The 16,648-nt window shown below is 45.8% G+C and overlaps 1 protein-coding gene across 6 annotated transcripts in view; it reads left to right on the top strand.

Annotated features, from left to right (window-relative positions):
* Positions 1–16,648, top strand: part of LOC106571792 (serine/threonine-protein kinase WNK2) — a 139,951-nt gene that overhangs the window by 83,403 nt on the left and 39,900 nt on the right. For 5 of the 6 annotated variants that reach the window (XM_082961952.1, XM_082961954.1, XM_082961953.1 and 2 more), the window contains 3 exons: positions 614–1,999; positions 6,928–7,089; positions 7,393–7,923. In XM_082961952.1, the coding sequence (XP_082818078.1) occupies positions 614–1,999; positions 6,928–7,089; positions 7,393–7,923 (2,079 nt within the window). The remainder of the gene's footprint in view (positions 1–613; positions 2,000–6,927; positions 7,090–7,392; positions 7,924–16,648) is intronic. The other variant, XM_082961956.1, reaches the window with a different exon arrangement.

The raw sequence follows: 16,648 nt of genomic DNA on the forward strand, positions 1-16,648 counted from the left end.
CCTCCACTGATTCTGTTTGTGCGCTTTGGGACAAGCTGGTTCTCTGGAGGGCCATAGATGCTGCTGTCTACACTAACTCTCTAACCCTTTGCCAATTTCAGCTAGACTGTTTTAATGTCAGCGTCTTCTGTTTCTACTTCACTGACCAAATGCCAATACGCAAAACCCGCCTTTTTACACCCACTCATATCTCCCTGCCCATGGAATGTCCTCAGTGAATTGACAGATGGCTGCTGCAAAAGAAGGGAATGAAAGATGGCTGTGTCCCCTCTTCCCCATCCTCTGCCTCCTTATTTTAGTGCACACCTGCTGCCTCTTCTGTTAACCCTGCTCATTGTTTGGGTGTTTTTACAACTTTATTTTAATCCTTCATCCACGCATTATCATTGACATCCTTTGTTTTTGTCAACTGAACATTTTGGCTCGTGTTTTTCTCTTGTACAGGATGTCTAGCTATTATTGTTCTAGTTTGTAGATTTAGATATTTGTGTTCATTCAGAATATTTTTGCATCACTGTCAAATACAGAAACTTTTAACGGGGGCCTAAAAGCGCCGCCCAGAAAAGTGACTATCTCTGTCTGTCCTCTAACATGTCTCCATCTCTCCTCTCAGCCCAGTGCTGTGCATGCATTGCTCCAGAACCAGTCATCTCTCCAGGGCCAGCCTGCCTCTGCCCCAGCCCTGTACACGCCCCTGCAGTACCTCCAGCCTGGCCACAGCTATCCCGCCAGTCCCCTGGCAGCCCAACAGACACCTACCGCAGCCAGCTACTCAGCTGCAGCTCTACAACACACCCCAGCCTCAGCAACTTACTCAGCCTCAAACATTCCTCTGCAACATAACCATACTGGACATAGCTATCCAGCTCCAGCTCTGCAAAAGATAGCAACAGCAGCAAGTCATTCAACTGCAAATGTACCACTTCAACAGCCTGCAGCAAGCTTTTCAGCAGCTACCCTGCCCCTGCAACAGCCACACACTGCAGCAAGCTACACTGCAGCAACTATGCCAATCCAACAGACACCAACTCCACAGAGCTACATTGCCCCAACTCAGCAACAAATGACTCAAACTGCTGCAAGCTACCCAGTTCCAATTCTGCAACAGACCCCAACAGCAGCAAGCGTCTCAGCAGCAGTAGCCATGTCTGTCCAACATACTGTATTGGCAGCTAGCATAGGAACTGCAACAATACCCTCACAACCAGCTGCACAGAGCTACCCAGCTCCAGTGGAGCATCTGCAACATCTCGCTCCCCCACAGAGCTATGCATCTGCAGCCCCAACTGTGGTCAACACCGTACCTATTCCCAGTCTCCCTACTCAGGCTCCCAGTGTCGCAACACAGCCTCTAGCTGCTGCTGTGCTTCCCCCAATCCAGCCTTGCCCAGCGCCACACAGCCTCCCAGCCACAGCCAGCCTCCCAGCCACAGCCATGCCTCCCAGTCTGCAGCCAGGCCAGTCTAGTCCCATGCATCACAGCCAACAGACTGTGCCGGTCCCCATTCAACAGCAACATAGCCAGCCAATGCCACAGCCCTCAGCACAACATAGCCAACAGCCTGTGCAGGCCCCCATTCAGCAGCACAACCAGCAAACTGTGCAGGTCCCCCTACCCAAACACAGCCAGACTATGGCCCAGCCCACTGTCCAACAGGCTCCAGTCGTCCAGAGCTATCAGTCACCTGCCCATACTGTGCAGCAAGGTTCAACCCTCCAGAGTTACCCCAACGCTGCACCCCTAATGGGGCAACCGAACGCTGCTTCACAGAGCCACCCACCCACAGCCCCACACATAAAACAACAGGCTCCACCGGTACAAGGCTGCACGCCAACGAAACCCAGTGTGATGGGTCAGGCCTATCCATCTGCTCTGACTCCACAGCAGGCTGCAGCCCCTCAGACCTACCCAGTGGCCCCCATAGTGCAACAACAGACTGGGACTGCCACTCCACAGCACAGCCAGGCCCAGGCAGCTACACTACCACTAGGCCAACAGGTGAGTTTCGATATAGGAGTCAGTCTGAGGTTGACGCTGTGCACTTCTAACACTTTAACATCAAGGATCTGTTGATGCTCAGTTGCAGATCTTTATAGATCAAATAATCTATGAAGTACCTTGCTCAGGCTGACCTGAAAAGTAGTGCCATTCCCATCGAACCTGGTGGAGAGTAACATTTACATTTACATTTAAGTCATTTAGCAGACGCTCTTATCCAGAGCGACTTACAAATTGGTGCATTCACCTTATAATATCCAGTGGAACAACCACTTTACAATAGTGCATCTAAATCTTTTAAGGGGGGGGTTAGAAGGATTACTTTATCCTATCCCAGGTATTCCTTGAAGAGGTGGGGTTTCAGGTGTCTCCGGAAGGTGGTGATTGACTCCGCTGTCCTGGCGTCGTGAGGGAGCTTGTTCCACCATTGGGGTGCCAGAGCAGCGAACAGTTTTGACTGGGCTGAGCGGGAACTGTGCTTCCTCAGAGGTAGGGAGGCGAGCAGGCCAGAGGTGGATGAACGGAGTGCCCTTGTTTGGGTGTAGGGCCTGATCAGAGCCTGAAGGTACGGAGGTGCCGTTCCCCTCACAGCTCCGTAGGCAAGCACCATGGTCTTGTAGCGGATGCGAGCTTCGACTGGAAGCCAGTGGAGAGAGCGGAGGAGCGGGGTGACGTGAGAGAACTTGGGAAGGTTGAACACCAGACGGGCTGCGGCGTTCTGGATGAGTTGTAGGGGTTTAATGGCACAGGCAGGGAGCCCAGCCAACAGCGAGTTGCAATAATCCAGACGGGAGATGACAAGTGCCTGGATTAGGACCTGCGCCGCTTCCTGTGTGAGGCAGGGTCGTATTCTGCGAATGTTGTAGAGCATGAACCTACAGGATCGGGTCACCGCCTTGATGTTAGCGGAGAACGACAGGGTGTTGTCCAGGGTCACGCCAAGGCTCTTAGCACTCTGGGAGGAGGACACAAGGGAGTTGTCAACCGTGATGGCGAGATCATGGAACGGGCAGTCCTTCCCCGGGGGGAAGAGCAGCTCCGTCTTGCCGAGGTTCAGCTTGAGGTGGTGATCCGTCATCCACACTGATATGTCTGCCAGACATGCAGAGATGCGATTCGCCACCTGGTTGTCAGAAGGGGGAAAGGAGAAGATTAATTGTGTGTCATCTGCATAGCAATGATATGAGAGACCATGTGAGGATATGACAGAGCCAAGTGACTTGGTGTATAGCGAGAATAGGAGTGGGCCAAGAACAGAGCCCTGGGGGACACCAGTGGTGAGAGCACGTGGTGCGGAGACAGATTCTCGCCACGTCACCTGGTAGGAGCGACCTGTCAGGTAGGACGCAATCCAAGCGTGGGCGGCGCCGGAGATGCCCAGCTCGGAGAGGGTGGAGAGGAGGATCTGATGGTTCACGGTATCAAAGGCAGCAGATAGGTCTAGAAGGATGAGAGCAGAGGAGAGAGAGTTAGCTTTAGCAGTGCGGAGAGCCTCCGTGACACAGAGAAGAGCAGTCTCAGTTGAATGCCCAGTCTTGAAACCTGACTGATTAGGATCAAGAAGGTCATTCTGAGAGAGATAGCAAGAGAGCTGGCCAAGGACGGCACGTTCAAGAGTTTTGGAGAGAAAGGAAAGAAGGGATACTGGTCTGTAGTTGTTGACATCGGAGGGATCGAGTGTAGGTTTTTTCAGAAGGGGTGCAACTCTCGCTCTCTTGAAGACGGAAGGGACGTAGCCAGTGGTCAAGGATGAGTTGATGAGCGAGGTGAGGTAGGGGAGAAGGTCTCCGGAAATGGTCTGGAGAAGAGAGGAGGGGATAGGGTCAAGTGGGCAGGTTGTTGGGCGGCCGGCCATCACAAGACGCTAGATTTCATCTGGAGAGAGAGGGGAGAAAGAGGTCAAAGCACAGGGTAGGGCAGTGTGAGCAGGACCAGCAGTGTCGTTTGACTTAGCAAACGAGGATCGGATGTCGTCAACCTTCTTTTCAAAATGGTTGACGAAGTCATCCGCAGAGAGGGAGGAGGGGGGGGGAGGAGGATTCAGGAGGGAGGAGAAGGTAGCAAAGAGCTTCCTAGGGTTAGAGGCAGATGCTTGGAGTTTAGAGTGGTAGAAAGTGGCTTTAGCAGCAGAGACAGAAGAGGAAAATGTAGAGAGGAGGGAGTGAAAGGATGCCAGGTCCGCAGGGAGGCGAGTTTTCCTCCATTTCCGCTCGGCTGCCCGGAGCCCTGTTCTGTGAGCTCGCAGTGAGTCGTCGAGCCACGGAGCAGGAGGGGAGGACCGAGCCGGCCTGGAGGATAGGGGACAGAGGAAATCAAAGGATGCAGAGAGGGAGGAGAGGAGGGTTGAGGAGGCAGAATCAGGAGATAGGTTGGAGAAGGTTTGAGCAGAGGGAAGAGATGATAGGATGGAAGAGGAGAGAGTAGCGGGAGAGAGAGAGAGCGAAGGTTGGGACGGCGCAATACCATCCGAGTAGGGGCAGAGTGAGAAGTGTTGGATGAGAGCGAGAGGGAAAAGGATACAAGGTAGTGGTCGGAGACTTGGAGGGGAGTTGCAATGAGATTAGTGGAAGAACAGCATCTAGTAAAGATGAGGTCAAGCGTATTGCCTGCCTTGTGAGTAGGCGGGGAAGGTGAGATGGTGAGGTCGAAAGGGTAGAGGTGTGGAAAGAAGGTTGCAGAGAGGAATCAGTCGAAGGTAGACGTGGGGAGGTTAAAGTCACCCAGAACTGTGAGAGGTGAGCCATCCTCAGGAAAGGAACTTATCAAGGCGTCAAGCTCATTGATGAACTCTCCAAGGGAACCTGGAGGGCGATAAATGATAAGGATGTTAAGCTTGAAAGGGCTGGTAACTGTGACAGCATGGAATTCAAATGAGGAGATAGACAGATGGGTCAGGGGAGAAAGAGAGAATGTCCACTTGGGAGAGATGAGGATTCCAGTGCCACCACCCCGCTGGCTCGATGCTCTAGGGGTATGCGAGAACACGTAGTCAGACGAGGAGAGAGCAGTAGGAGTAGCAGTGTTATCTGTGGTAATCCATGTTTCCGTCAGCGCCAGGAAGTCTAGGGACTGGAGGGTAGCATAGGCTGAGATGAACTCAGCCTTGTTGGCCGCAGACCGGCAGTTCCAGAGGCTGCCGGAGACCTGGAACTCCACGTGGGTCGTGCGCGCTGGGACCACCAGGTTAGAGTGGCAGCGGCCACGCGGTGTGGAGCGTTTGTATGGCCTGTGCAGAGGAGAGAGAACAGGGATAGACAGACACATAGTAGACAAGCTACAGAAGAGGCTACGCTAATGCAAAGGAGATTGGAATGACAAGTGGACTACACGTCTCGAATGTTGAGGAAGTTAAGCTTACGTTGCAAAAATCTTATTGACTAAAATGATACAGTACTGCTGGCTGGTGGAGTAGGCTAGCTAGCAGTGGCTGCGTTGTTGACTTTGAACGTGTAGCTGGCTAGGTAACCTCGATAGTTTCAGTACTACACCTTGTCATGATACAAAGCAACTTTGTAGCTAGCTAGTTAACATAACACTAATCAAGACGTTCCTTGTAATGTATTTAGTTTCTACAATGCTGCTCGTCGGTAATAGTTGGCTGGGTTAGGAAAAATGGCGTCGCGGGGGACGGAAATAGCTGGCTAGCTAACCTCGATGGCTGGCTAGCTAACAATTATCAAGCTATGACAAAGACAACTAAGTAGCTAGCTAGGTAACACTGCACTAGTCAAATCGTTCCGTTGTAAAGTATTAGTATCTACAGCGCTGCTAGTCGGTAACGGTTGGCTAGCTGGCAGTGGGTTAATGATGACTAGGTGTGTTGAGTAAGTCTGGCGCCGCGTCGCGGCTGGCTAGCTCACCTCAATAATACTCAAACTCAAACTACACAATTATCTTAGATACAGAGACAACAAAGACAACTATGTAGCTGGCTAACTAACACTAACACCACACTAATCAAGTCGTTACGTTGTAATGTAATAGTTTCTGCAGTGCTGCTAGTCCGTAGAAGTTGGCTAGCTAGCAGTGATGACTAGCTAGCTAGCAGCTAGCAGTGTTGACTACGTTAGGAGGACGAAGATAGCTAGCCTCGATAATTACTCAATTACTCTAAACTACACAATTATCTTTGATACAAAGACGGCTATGTAGCTAGCTAAGAAGAATTGCTCAGATCAAACAAATCAAGCCGTTGTAATGTAGTGAAGTGTAATATTACCTGTGGAGCGAAGCGTGGTGCGACTGCTCGCTCCAAACCGAAGGGCTAACCGTACAGTAGTACAGTGTTCCCCTTTTGAGTCAAGTTTCAGTTCTCTGACCCTGTGTTTTCATTCTTCATAGAACCAACCCTATCTCTACAACACAGTTTTCCTGAACCAGGTAGATCTCCCTTCCTCTCAATACACACTGTCTAAATAACACTGTCAGAGGGAGATAAAACGAATACACGTTCTCTGTCAGATAAACATTTATTTATGACAAAGCTGTTGGTTTGTTTTGGTGCTCCTGGGATGAGGACCAGCTGTGTAAGTGTATTGTATGTTAGGTGAATCACCAAACTACTAGTAGCCTAATAAACAGGAGTTTCCTCTGAGCGTGGCCAAATGGAGAGATATTGGAAACTATAATGAAAACAATAATAGTTGTTTTATCCGCTGCATCCGCCAGCCCCTCAGTCCCTCAGGCCTGTTTTGTCTGTGGAGTGTGCAGCAGTAACAGTAGCAGATGCTGGCTGACTCCTGGCACAGAGACAGGGACAGGATGGGAAATGTAAGCCTGATTTCTGATTTGGGTCAATAGCAGGAAAAGCAGATGTCCAATTGAGAGATGTAACCAGAGACCTAGCCTTATCCCACTTAATTTCTCCCCTCTCTTTCTCTCTCGCTCTATTTTTCTATCTTACACTCCCTCGCTTGTGCTGTCTGTAGAATTTTCCTGCTGCTCAAAGCCTTTCCCAGCACCACCAATCATCATCTAGTCTGCCTTCCCAGGCATCGCCTTCTCAGCAGCTATTGGCTCAGGCCTCTGTCCTTCAGCAGCTGCAGCCACTGCAGGTCTCCACATCTCTGCCACCAACACACCTTTCCCAGGTAACCCCTCCCCTCTCACTTTTACTGCTACCTGTGATGGATCATTCTTTATTCCCTGTCTTTCTTTTTGGTACCATATGTAGCCAACCTATGTAGGTAGATGTGCTTATTGCATTTGACCACTAAAAAGTATCAAGGACTTTGGTTCTTAGTTGAGCACAAAAGTTGTGCACTGTATTAGAAATATGCAATTTTTTGCAATTTGCCTTTTGCTTGCCTGATCGGTCTGCAGTATGGAGGTTCCATACTCCAAACCCTGGTCTCTGATTGCTTTCTTAGTCTACCCTTTTCTTATCTTCCCAGTTTTCCTCACCGTATCCCAACATTCAAGTGGTGACCTCTCTGACTGGATGTGACACCTACCCTCACCCCTGCCCTGTTCCCCAGTCCTACCCCTCCTCTCTGCCCCCTCTCTACGTCTCCCCAGGCCAGCCAGCCACTCTGCCCCCCTCTGTCTCGTCCCTCGCCCCCTTGCATATAGAGAATGCTCTGGCGCCCCCCACCTCTGTGCCCCCGATATCCTCACACACACCCCTGCTGGCCATGACAGCACCCACACTGCCACAGCATCAGCAGATGTACCCCGCTGCTCTGCAACAGAGTGTTATGACACACACACACCCTCACACACAGCTCCCCACTCTCACACACCCGGTTCACTCACACCTTGCCTCACTGCCTGGACAACAGAACACACAACCACAGAATACACACCACATGCACCCAAACCCTGCTGCTGTACGCCTACCTTTTCAACACGTCACACACCCCACATACTCACACCCCGCTGCTGCACCTGAACTTGCTCTGCCCAGCTTTCTGCCCTTAAGACAGGTAAATATAAGAGGAGGACAGGAATGGAACAAAGGTTTTTGTGTACATAGCTATTATTTTTCTGTTTTTATAGACATGATAATATGTAACTGAGTTTATGTATACAATACACTTACACAAACCAATGCCTAGGTTTACCTCCACCGTACCACATCCTACCATACCCTTATCTGTACATTATGCCTTGAATCTATTCTACCACGCCCAGAAATCTGCTCCTTTTACTCTCTGTTCCGAACGCACTAGACGACCAGTTCTTATAGCCTTCAGCCGTACCCTTATCCTACTCCTCCTCTGTTCTTCTAGTGATGTAGAGGTTAACCCAGGCCCTGCAGCGCCTAGCTCCACTCCCATTCCCCAGGCACTCTCATTTGTTGACTTCTGTAACCGTAAAAGCCTTTGTTTCATGCATGTTAACATTAGAAGCCTCCTCCCTAAGTTTGTTTTATTCACTGCTTTAGCACACTCCGCCAACCCGGATGTTCTAGCCGTGTCTGAATCCTGGCTTAGGAAGGCCACCGAAAATCCAGAAATTTCCATCCCTAACTATAACATTTTCCGACAAGATAGAACTGCCAAAGGGGGTGGAGTTGCAATCTATTGCAGAGATAGCTTGCAGAGTTCTGTCATACTATCCAGGTCTGTGCCCAAACAATTCGAGCTTATACTTTTAAAAATCCACCTTTCCAGAAACAAGTCTCACACCGTTGCCACTTGTTATAGACCCCTTCGTTGGTTGGCCCTCGCTTCATGCTCATCGCCAAACCCACTGGCTACAGGTTATCTACAAGTCTCTGCTAGGTAAAGCCCCGCCTTATCTCAGCTCACCAAAGCAGCACCCACTTGTAGCACGCGCTCCAGCAGGTATATCTCCCTGGTCACCCCCAAAGCCAATTCCTCCTTTGTTTATCTTTCCTTCTAGTTCTCTGCTGCCAATGACTGGAACGAACTGCAAAAATCTCTGAAGCTGGAGACTCATATCTCCCTCACTAGCTTTAAGCACCAGCTGTCAGAGCAGCTCACGGATCACTGCACCTGTACATAGCCCATCTGTAAAGATCCCATCTATCTACCTACCTCCTCCCCATACTGTATTTATTTATTTATTTATTTATCTTGCTCCTTTGCACCCCAGAATCTCTACTTGCACATTCATCTTCTGCACATCTATCATTCCAGTGTTTAATTGTATGTGTCGAATTGCTATGCTTTATCTTGGCCAGGTTGCAGTTGCAAATGAGAACTTGCTAATGACAACTAGCCTACCTGGTTAAATAAAGGTGAAATAAAATTTTAAAAAATAGACCCCCTTCAGCCCCCAGCTATGCCCTGGACACCATATGTGAATTGATTGCCCCCCATCTATTTTCAGAGTTCGTACTGTTAGGTGACCTAAACTGGGACATGCTTAATACCCCAGCTGTCCTACAATCTAAGCTAGATGCCCTCAATCTCACACAAATTATCAAGGAACCTACCAGGTACAACCCTATATCCGTAACCATGGGCACCCTCTTAGATATCATCCTGACCAACTTGCCCTCTAAATATACCTCTGCTGTTTTCAACCAAGATCTCAGCGATCATTGCCTGCATGCGTAATGGATCTGTGGTCAAATTATCACCCCTCATCACTGTCAAACGCTCCCTAAAACACTTCAGCGAGCAGGCCTTTCTAATCGACCTGACCAGGGTATCCTGGGAGGATATTGACTTCATCCCATCAGTAGAGGAAGCCTGGTTGCTCTTTAAAAGTGTTTTCCTCACCATCTTAACCTCTCTTGGGGAGGTGGGACGCTAGCAGTTCACACTATTCAACAGCCAGTGAAAAATCAGAGCGCCAAATTCAAAACCAAAAAATGTCATAATTCAAAGTTCTCAAACATACGACTATTTTACACCATTTTAAAGATACACGTCTCCTTAATGTAACCACGTTGTCCGATTTCAAAAAGGCTTTACGGCGAAAGCATAAAGTTAGATTATGTTAGGACAGTTCCAACACAAGAAAAACCACACAGCCATTTTCCTAGCAAGGACAGGCGTCACAAATACCAGAAATGTAGCTAAAATTATGCACTAACCTTTGACGATCTTCATCAGATGACACTCCTAGGACATCATGTTACACAATACATGCATTTTTTGTTCGATCAAGTTGATATTTATATCCAAAAACAGTATTTTACATTGGCGCGTGATGTTCAGAAAATATTTTTCCTCCAATACTTCCGGTGAATTAGCACAAAAATTTACAAAAATACTCATCATAAACATTGATAAAATATTAAACTGTTATTCAAATAATTATAGAGGAACATCTCCTTTATGCAACCGCTGTGACAGATTTCAAAAAAGCTTCACGGGGAAAGCACACTTTGCAATAATCTGAGTACTGCGCTCAGAAAAATACACTAGGCAATACAGATACCCGCCATTTTGGAGTCATCTAAAATCATAAATCGCATTAGAAATATTCACTTACCTTTGATGATCTTCATCAGAAGGCACTTCCAGGCATCCCAGGTCCACAATAAATGTTGTTTTGTTCGATAAAGTCCATAATTTATGTCCAAATAACTCCTTGTTGTTGCTGCGTTCATTAAGCTACTCCAAGTGTAGGAAGCGCGGCCAAAATGTCACGTCAAAAAAAGTTATATTTACGTTCGTTCAAACATGTCAAACGTTGTATAGCATCAGTCTTTAGGGCCTTTTTAACCTCTTGACGGTCGCCTAGGATAGGGGGCGCCACAGTGCATTTTGAAAAAAATGTGTGCCCATTTTAAATGGCCTACTACTCAAACTCAGAAGCTAGGATATGCATATAATTAATACTTGTGGATAGAAAACACCCTAAAGTTTCTAAAACTGTTTGAATGGTGTCTGTGAGTATAACAGAACTCATATGGCAGTCAAAACCCCGAGACAGATCGAAACAGGAAGTGGAATTATGAATTGCGCACTCAACTTCATCATGTTGCCTATTAATCACACCGTGAGCTATGGTTCTTTGAGCACTTCCTATTGCTTCCACTAGATGTCCCCAGTCTTTACAAAGTGATTTGAGTCTCCTACTGTGAAAACTGACAGAATGACACGCTGTGGAACGTGGTCACACGGAGAGGGCCATCACCATTATGACGCCGGCGCCCCTGGCTACCCTCCCCTTTCGAAACGTTTATAAAGACAATGCAATCGTCCCCCTTGAATCTTATTGGAGCTCTGGTTGAAAAAGGCCCTAAAGATTTATGTTATACAACGTTTGACATGTTTGAACGAACCTAAATAAGAAAAAAATGCATTTTGTTGAAAGAGTAGCCCCGCGCACGTCGGAACTTTTGGTGCAGCCTTCAGAACGCGCTAACAACAACAAGCTAATGGAACATAAAGGATTAACTTTTTAGAACGAAAATACATTTGTTGTGGACCTGGGATTCCTGGAAGTGCCTAAGGATGAAGATAATCAAAGGTAAGGGATTATTGACAATAGTATACAAGACTAGATTTGATATGCGATTGTTCCAAGATGGCGCTGACCTGTATTGCTAGCCTATTGTTCTGAGTATCGCATCCCCTTTTATCGCAAAGTGTGATTACCCAGTAAAGTTATTTTTTAATCTGGCATTACAGGTGCTTTCAAGAGATATTAACCTGTTGGGTCTAGGGGGCAGCATTTGCACGTCTGGATAAAAAAAATGTACCCGATTTAATCTGGTTACTAATCCTACCCAGTAACTAGAATATGCATATACTTATTATATATGGATAGAAAACACTCTAAAGTTTCTAAAACTGTTTGAATGGTGTCTGTGAGTATAACAGAACTCATTTGGCAGGCAAAACCCTGAGACATTTTCTGACAGGAAGTGGATACCTGATGTGTTGTATTGACTTTAAACCTATCCCATTGAAAAACACAGGGGTTTAGGAATATTTTGGCACTTCCTATTGCTTCCACTAGATGTCACCAGCCTTTACAAAGTGTTTTGAGTCTTCTGGAGGGAGATCTGACCGAACAAGAGCCATGGAACGATGATGTCCCATTAGACACCTGGCGCGCGAGTTCATGTTGGGTACCCTCGTTCCAATACGTTATAAAAGAGTATGCATTCGTCCACCTTGAATATTATTCATGTTCTGGTTAAAAAAGGCCCTAATGATTTATGCTATACAACGTTTGACATGTTTGAACGAACGGAAATATATTTTTTCCCCTCGTTCATGACGAGAAGTCCGGCTGGCTTACATCATGTGCTAACGAGACGGAGATTTTTGGACATAAATGATGAGCTTTTTTGAACAAAACTACATTCGTTATGGACCTGTGATACCTGGAAGTGACATCTGATGAAGAGAATCAAAGGTAATGGATTATTTACATAGTATTTTCGATTTTAGATCTCCCCAACATGACGTCTAGTCTGTATCGCAACGCGTATTTTTCTGGGCGCAGTGCTCAGATTATTGCAAAGTGTGATTTCCCAGTAAGGTTATTTTTAAATCTGGCAAGTTGATTGCGTTCAAGAGATGTAAATCTATAATTCTTTAAATGACAATATAATATTTTACCAATGTTTTCTAATTTTAATTATTTAATTTGTGACGCTGACTTGACTGCCGGTTATTGGAGGGAAACGATTTCCTCAACATCAATGCCATAGTAAAATGCTGTTTTTGGATATAAATATGAACTTGATAGAACTAAAAATGCATGCATTGTCTAACATAATGTCCTAGGAGTGTCATCTGATGGAGATTGTAAAAGGTTAGTGCATCATTTTAGCTGGTTTTATGGTTTTGGTGACCCTGTCTTTGACTTGACAAAACATTACACACAACTCTTGTAAATGTACTGTCCTAACATACTCTAAATTTATGCTTTCGCCGTAAAACCTTTTTGAAATCGTAAGACGTGGTTAGATTAAGGAGATGTTTATCTTTCAAATGGTGTAAAATAGTTGTATTTTTGAAAAATTTGAATTTTGACATTTATTTGGATTCAAATTTGCCGCTCTTGAAATGCACCTGCTGTTGATGGAGTGCACCACGGGTGGCACGCTAGCGTCCCACCTAGCCCCAAGAGGTTAATCTATAAATCTTAGAATGACAATATTACATTTTAAAAATGTTTTCGAATAGTAATTTAGTAAATTGTAGCGCTGTTTCATCGGATGCATTTGAGGGAAAATAGTTAGTCAACGTTACGCACCGATGTAAAATGCTGTTTTTATATATAAATATGAACTTTATCGAACAAAAGAATGCATGTATTGTGTAACATGATGTCCTAGGTGTGTCATCTGATGAAGATTGTCAAAGGTTAGTGCTGCATTTAGCTGTTTTTTGGTTATTTGTGATGCATGTGGTTGGTCGGAAAATGGCTATGTGGCTACTTTTACGATATACTCCTCTAACATAATCTAATGTTTTGCTTTTGCTGTAAAGCCTTTTTGAAATCGGACAACGTGGTTCGATTCAGGAGAGGTGTATCTATAAAACGATATAATTTGAAAAAGAAATTGAAAACATTTTTTTTATTAAATTTTGTTATGCTAATACGGGACGGAGGCCGCACAGGGGTTAACTTAGAACTTCAATAATATTCCAACCGGACGAAATTTGCATCCTGTAGCACTAATTCCAAAAAGTTTTGGGACACTGTAAAGTCTATGGAGAATAAGAGCACCTCCCAGCTGCCCCCTGCACTGAGGACAGGAAACACTTTCACCACCGATAAATCTACGATAATCGAGGGGTAGGGGTAGAAAAATGCTTATTGAAATGATCGATTATCGTAGATTTATCGATGGTGAAAGTGTTTCCTGTCCTCAGTGCAGAGGGCAGCTGGGAGGTGCTCTTATTCTCCATAGACTTTACAGTGTCCCAAAACGTTTTAGAATTAGTGCTACAGGATGCAAATTTCTGTTTGAAAAAGCTAGCCTTAGCTTTCCTAACTGACTGAGTATATTGGTTCATGACTTCCCTGAAAAGTTGCATATCGCGGGGGCTATTTGATGCTAATGCAGAACGCCACATGATGTTTTTGTGCAGGTCAAGGGCAGTCAAGTCTGGGGTCAACCAAGGGCTATATCTCAGTGTACCCCCTGCAGCAACTTTCCCAAGACCCCCCCCCACCGCTTCTCCTTCACCCAAATCCAGACAGCTGATGTTCTAAAAGAGCTGCAAAATCTGGATCCCTACAAATCAGCTGGGCTAGACAATCTGGACCCTCTCTTTCTAAAATTATCCGCCGAAATTGTTGCAACCCCAATTACTAGCCTATTCAACCTCTCTTTCGCATCGTCTGAGATCCCCAAAGACTGGAAAGCTGCCCCGGTCATCCCCCTCTTCATAGGGGGAGACACTTTAGACCCAAACTGTTATAGACCTATATCCATCCTGCCCTGCCCTGCCCTTCTAAAATCTTCGAAAGCCAAGTTAACCTCTTGGGGCTAGGTGGGACGCTAGCGTGCCACCCGTGGTGCACTCCATCAACAGCAGGTGCATTTCAAGAGCGGCAAATTTGAATCCAAATAAATGTCAAAATTCAAATTTTTCAAAAATACAACTATGTTACACCATTTGAAAGATAAACATCTCCTTAATCTAACCACGTTTTACGATTTCAAAAAGGTTTTACGGCGAAAGCATAAATTTAGAGTATGTTAGGACAGTACATTTACAAGAGTTGTGTGTAATGTTTTGTCAAGTCAAAGACAGGGTCACCAAAACCATAAAACCAGCTAAAATGATGCACTAACCTTTTACAATCTCCATCAGATGACACTCCTAGGACATTATGTTAGACAATGCATGCATTTTTAGTTCTATCAAGTTCATATTTATATCCAAAAACAGCGTTTTACTATGGCATTGATGTTGAGGAAATCGTTTCCCTCCAATAACCGGCAGTCAAGTCAGCGTCACAAATTAAATAATTAAAATTAGAAAACATTGGTAAAATATTATATTGTCATTTAAAGAATTATAGATTTACATCTTTTGAACGCAATCAACTTGCCAGATTTAAAAATAACCTTACTGGGAAATCACACTTTGCAATAATCTGAGCACTGCGCCCAGAAAAATACGCGTTGCGATACAGACTAGACGTCATGTTGGGGAGATCTAAAATCGAAAATACTATGTAAATAATCCATTACCTTTGATTCTCTTCATCAGATGTCACTTCCAGGTATCACAGGTCCATAACGAATGTAGTTTTGTTCAAAAAAGCTCATCATTTATGTCCAAAAATCTCCGTCTCGTTAGCACATGATGTAAGCCAGCCGGACTTCTCGTCATGAACGAGGGGAAAAAATATATTTCCGTTCGTTCAAACATGTCAAATGTTGTATAGCATAAATCATTAGGGCCTTTTTTAACCAGAACATGAATAATATTCAAGGTGGACGAATGCATACTCTTTTATAACGTATTGGAACGAGGGTACCCAACATGAACTAGCGCGCCAGGTGTCTAATGGGACATCAACGTTCCATGGCTCTTGTTCGGTCAGATCTCCCTCCAGAAGACTCAAAACACTTTGTAAAGGCTGGTGACATCTAGTGGAAGCAATAGGAAGTGCCAAAATATTCCTAAACCCCTGTGTTTTTCAATGGGATAGGTTTAAAGTCAATACAACACATCAGGTATCCACTTCCTGTCAGAAAATGTCTCAGGGTTTTGCCTGCCAAATGAGTTCTGTTATACTCACAGACACCATTCAAACAGTTTTGGAAACTTTAGAGTGTTTTCTATCCATATATAATAAGTATATGCATATTCTAGTTACTGGGTAGGATTAGTAACCAGATTAAATCGGGTACATTTTTTTTATCCAGACGTGCAAATGCTGCCCCCTAGACCCAACAGGTTAACAGATCACCGACCATTTCGAAACCCACCGTACCTTCACTATGCAATCTGGTTTCCGAGCTGGTCATGGGTGCACCTCAGCCACGCTCAAGGTCCTAAACGATATCATAACTGCCATCCATAAAAGACAGTACTGTGCAGCCGTCTTCATCGACCTGGCCAAGGCTTTCGACTCTGTCAATCACCGCATTCTTAACGGCAGACTCAGTAGCCTTGGCTTCTCAAATGACTTCCTCGCCTCGTTCACCAACTACTTCTCTGATAGAGTTCAGTGTGTCAAAACGGAGGGCCTGTTGTCCGGACCTCTGGCAGTCTCTATGGGTGTTCCACAGTGTTCAATTCTCGGGCCGACTCTTTTCTCTGTATATATCAATGATGTCGCTCTTGCTGCTGGTGATTCTCTGATCCACCTCCGCAGACGACACCATTCTGTATACATCTGGCCCTTCTTTGGACACAGTGCTAAGAAACCTCCAAACGAGCTTCAATGCCATACAACACTCCTTCCGTGGCCTCCAACTGCTTTTAGATGCTAGTAAAACTAAATGCATGCTCTTCAACCGATTGCTGCCCGCGATGTCATTTACAAAATAGTCTCCAACACTCTACTCAGCAAACTGGATGTAGTCTATCACAGTGCCATCCATTTTGTCACCAAAGCCCCATGTACTACCCACCACTGCGACCTGTATGCTCTCGTTGGCTGGCCCTCACTACATATTCGTCGCCAAACCCACTGGCTCCAGGCCATCTATAAGTCTATGCTAGGTAGAGCCCTGCCTTATCTTAGCTCACTGGTCACCATAGCAACACCCACTCGTAGCACGCGCTCCAGCAGGTATATTTC

This window comes from Salmo salar, chromosome 15, assembly GCF_965601325.2.
Source record: "Salmo salar chromosome 15, fSalSal1, whole genome shotgun sequence".
NCBI classification, from domain to species: Eukaryota; Metazoa; Chordata; class Actinopteri; order Salmoniformes; family Salmonidae; genus Salmo; species Salmo salar.